At 53.1% G+C, this 3,410-nt stretch overlaps 1 protein-coding gene across 1 annotated transcript; it reads left to right on the top strand.

Annotated features, from left to right (window-relative positions):
- The first annotated feature begins 462 nt into the window (after positions 1 to 462).
- On the top strand, positions 463 to 1,654 carry LOC121404025. Its single transcript, XM_041592537.1, has 3 exons — positions 463 to 855; positions 967 to 1,548; positions 1,634 to 1,654. The coding sequence occupies exons 1-3, from the start codon at positions 463 to 465 to the stop codon at positions 1,652 to 1,654; spliced, it is 996 nt and encodes a 331-aa protein (XP_041448471.1).
- The last annotated feature ends 1,756 nt before the right edge of the window (positions 1,655 to 3,410 follow it).

The raw sequence follows: 3,410 nt of genomic DNA, 5'->3' as shown, positions 1-3,410 counted from the left end.
ACCTTTTTGCACAATCATACATTTTTAGCGCCAAAATTTGATTTTTGATCTACAATTTTTTATTGTTATTAGTGGTGATAGGGGCCTGGCAAAAATCCTCCAGCTGAACCCTCCCAGAGGGTGCCGGCCGGGCAATGGGCACTGCATTACCCCGGATCGGGTTAATGCATTGCCGTTTGCTCTGTCCGAGGTAATGCAGTGTCTAGCTAAGGCCGGGTCCAGGTCTTCCCGATATAAAATTGGGGGAACTGAACCATGGCCATGGCTGGAGGTGCCTGGCGGACAGGCATAAAACGCTAGGGGGTGGTCCCCCCGATAAATATTAACCACATGGACCGGAGCAAGGATCGAACAGGGACTGGGATGTCAGTCCAAACGTCGGTGGAAAGCGTGACTGCTACCACCGGCGGGCACGGGGAGGAGCAATCCTCTCTGCGTGTCGCCAGCGGTCACAACTCTGATATGGCGGGAGCAGGTCATATTAGTTTTAAAGCTACTGCCACCAAAACGCCTCTCTGCAAGCTGAGCCGCACGGGTGCCGTGGTCGAAACAGACTCGGACCTGGAGAGCGTGCTCAGCGTAAGCAGAACGGAGGAAGAGAGCCTTCTCCGCTCGCCTGAACCAGGTACCAGCTCCCTTCGTAGGGAAGGGCCGAAGCGTTCTAGAGAGGGGATGAAGGCCAAGGCTCAATACAAGGCGGCCCTTAAAATCCAAAGCCGGCTACAAGGCAAAGAGGACATCTCCCAAGAGGAGAAGTCCAAACTAGCATGGGCTGAGCAAAAGGTAGAAGAGGGGCGTCTCCACTACGCGCAGCTGCCTCAGATGAAGGCGACGAAGGGTGAATTCGCCAATAGGGTTGAGGAAATGATGGCCACCAAAAGGCAACGCTCGACCGAAAGTGCCAAGGACACTCCGGCGGGCAAGCGGCAACGCGGGCCCAAGGTGGTTATCCCTCAACCTTCTAAGACGAAGAAGCCCAAGCAGAAGGCCAAGGTGAGCGACGTGTCCAAGAGGCACCTCATCGTGGCCCTGATCGACCGCAGCGACGAGAATGGGAAGATGACGGCGGCGCAGTGGAAACAGGTCCACGCCCAGCTGGTAGACTGCCTTTTCGCGCGAATGGAGGAAGCGCCGGACGCTGCCATGCCCACCTTTGACGGTGCGGGATGGCTGAACGGGGTGAAGATCCTCAAATGCAATGATGACCCGACGAGAAAGTGGCTGTTGCAAGTGGTGCCCAAATTGGAAGCTCTGTGGGAGGGGGCCAAGCTGGAGGTAGTGGACAGGGAGATGATCCCTTCCATCCCAAAGGCGAAGGTGCTCTTCCCCATTGCAGTCCAGGGAGACCGAGCACTGAAACTTCTCCAGAGGCAGAATGCAGAGGTGCCCACGGCGGACTGGAAAATCCAGCACATGATCATCCAGATCAACAAGGAGGCAGAGGACATCCTCTACCCGAGATTCGGGAAGATGGCATGGGGCGTAGGCAGTGTCTACCTACGTCTCAAAAAGCGCCACCCCGAGGACAAGGACGTGCATACCCTGCAGGTAGGCGAGGTGGAAAAGGACTTAGGTCTGGAGTCCATCGTAGAGGCCGCCCAGGATCTTGCGCTGGACGACTCTGATGCCGCAGAGGATGAGGACGGTGACCTGACAATAATAGTCAACCCGTCGAGTGCAGTTGAGCCAGCCTCCCACATTGAGAGTGCTGCAGCTCAACTTGCATAAAAGCAAGCTCGCGTCGGCGGAGCTCCTCATTGCCTTGGAGCAAGGGCCCGTCGACATTGCTTTGGTCCAGGAGCCATGGCTTGCCTCCGGCAATGCTGTGGCCGGACTAAAGTCCTCAAATTACAATCTCTTCTACCCACCATCGGTAAGCAGGACTAGAACTGCCGTACTTGTACGAAAGGGCATCCATGCTTATCTTATGTCTCATTACAGCACTGAAGACCTGGCTGCGGTGATGCTTGAAAGCGAGGACAAGCGCCTTATGGTAGCATCCTGCTACATGGCACACGACAGGCCAGCTCCACCGGAAGAGCTAAGGAGTCTGGTGGCGGAAGCCAGTCCGAAAGACCAGCAACTCATAGTTGGTACGGACGCTAATGCCCACCATAGCGTGTGGGGAAGCCCCGATATCAACGAAAGAGGTGAGTCACTTCTAGACTTTATACTATCCTCTAACCTAGATGTAGCAAACGTGGGGGAGGAGCACACCTTCGTAGGCCCCACCTCGTCCAACGTACTAGATCTAACACTCGTAACGGGGAACTGTACTTTGGTATCTGGCTGGAGAGTCCTTGAAAGACCATCCTTCTCAGACCACAAGTACATTCAGTTTAAGTGCGAATTTAAACACTCTCCGAAGATAACTGTCTATAGAAACCCCCGGAACACAAACTGGGAAAAGTTTAAAAAGACAGTTACCTCGAAGCTCGCGAATCGTGCGGGCACAGTGACATCCCCGGAAGAGATAGAATCGTCCCTAGAGACCCTCTCTAAGGAGCTACTGGATGCATACCACGCAGCATGCCCACCCTCGAGAACGAAAAAGAGAACCAGACCACTATGGTGGAACCGGGACCTATCGCTTCAAAGAAATAACCTCAAAGAATTCTTCAAAATCGCCAAACTGGCGAACGAGGAGATAATCGATGAGGAATACAAAACCCTACTCAGGGAGTACAAGAAGGAAATACGCAGGGCACAAAGAAACTCGTGGAGGAACTTCTGCTCCAATATCGAGAAAGTCCCAGAAACGGCTAGACTCCGGAAGTTGCTATCAAAGCAACCTGCCATACAAAGTCAGCTGAAACGAAACGATGGACAATGGACTGAGGGCAGCGAAGATGCCCTAACAGCACTAATGGAAGCCCACTTCCCAGGATGCACCGAGGTTTCTGACGCTACAGAGCAACAGGACCTAGCAACTGAGGAACAGCACCCCCCAACAGATCTCATATCGTCTAGGAGAATCCACTGGGCTATAGACTCCTTTGTGGGTACGAAAGCACCTGGACTAGACGGTATATTCCCAGCCATGCTACAGGTGACCAAAGACGTGATCACCCCATGGCTCTCTGCAATATACTCAGCTTGCCTGAGCACGGGCTATATCCCTATTCAATGGAGGACCTCGAGGATTGTCTTCCTTCCAAAGGCAGGAAAGTGCAGCCATATGAGCCCCAATGACTACAGACCGATAAGCCTTACCTCTTTTCTACTCAAAACACTAGAAAAGCTGCTGGATCTACACATCAGAAATGATGTAGGTGGGCGGATGTCAACCAACCAGCATGCCTATACCAAAGGGAAATCGGTAGAGACGGCACTGCATTCGCTAGTAGCCAACATCGAAAATGCCCTCCAAAATAAGAAGTATGCACTAGGAGTGTTTGTAGACATATCCG

The sequence above is a fragment of the Drosophila obscura genome, unplaced genomic scaffold, assembly GCF_018151105.1.
Source record: "Drosophila obscura isolate BZ-5 IFL unplaced genomic scaffold, ASM1815110v1 contig_180, whole genome shotgun sequence".
Taxonomy (NCBI): Eukaryota; Metazoa; Arthropoda; class Insecta; order Diptera; family Drosophilidae; genus Drosophila; species Drosophila obscura.
Note: the sequence above shows the minus strand (reverse complement) of the source record. Positions and strands in the feature narration are given on the sequence as shown.

What these genes read in the sequence shown, in the direction of transcription:
- LOC121404025 (XM_041592537.1), top strand. Translation starts at nt 463, where the DNA reads ATGGCGGGAGCAGGTCATATTAGTTTTAAAGCTACTGCCACCAAAACG. An exon ending in AGGGTGAATTCGCCAATAGG is followed by an intron (nt 856 to 966) that starts GTTGAGGAAATG and finishes CAACCTTCTAAG; the next exon opens with ACGAAGAAGCCCAAGCAGAA. An exon ending in AGGACGTGCATACCCTGCAG is followed by an intron (nt 1,549 to 1,633) that starts GTAGGCGAGGTG and finishes CTGATGCCGCAG; the next exon opens with AGGATGAGGACGGTGACCTG.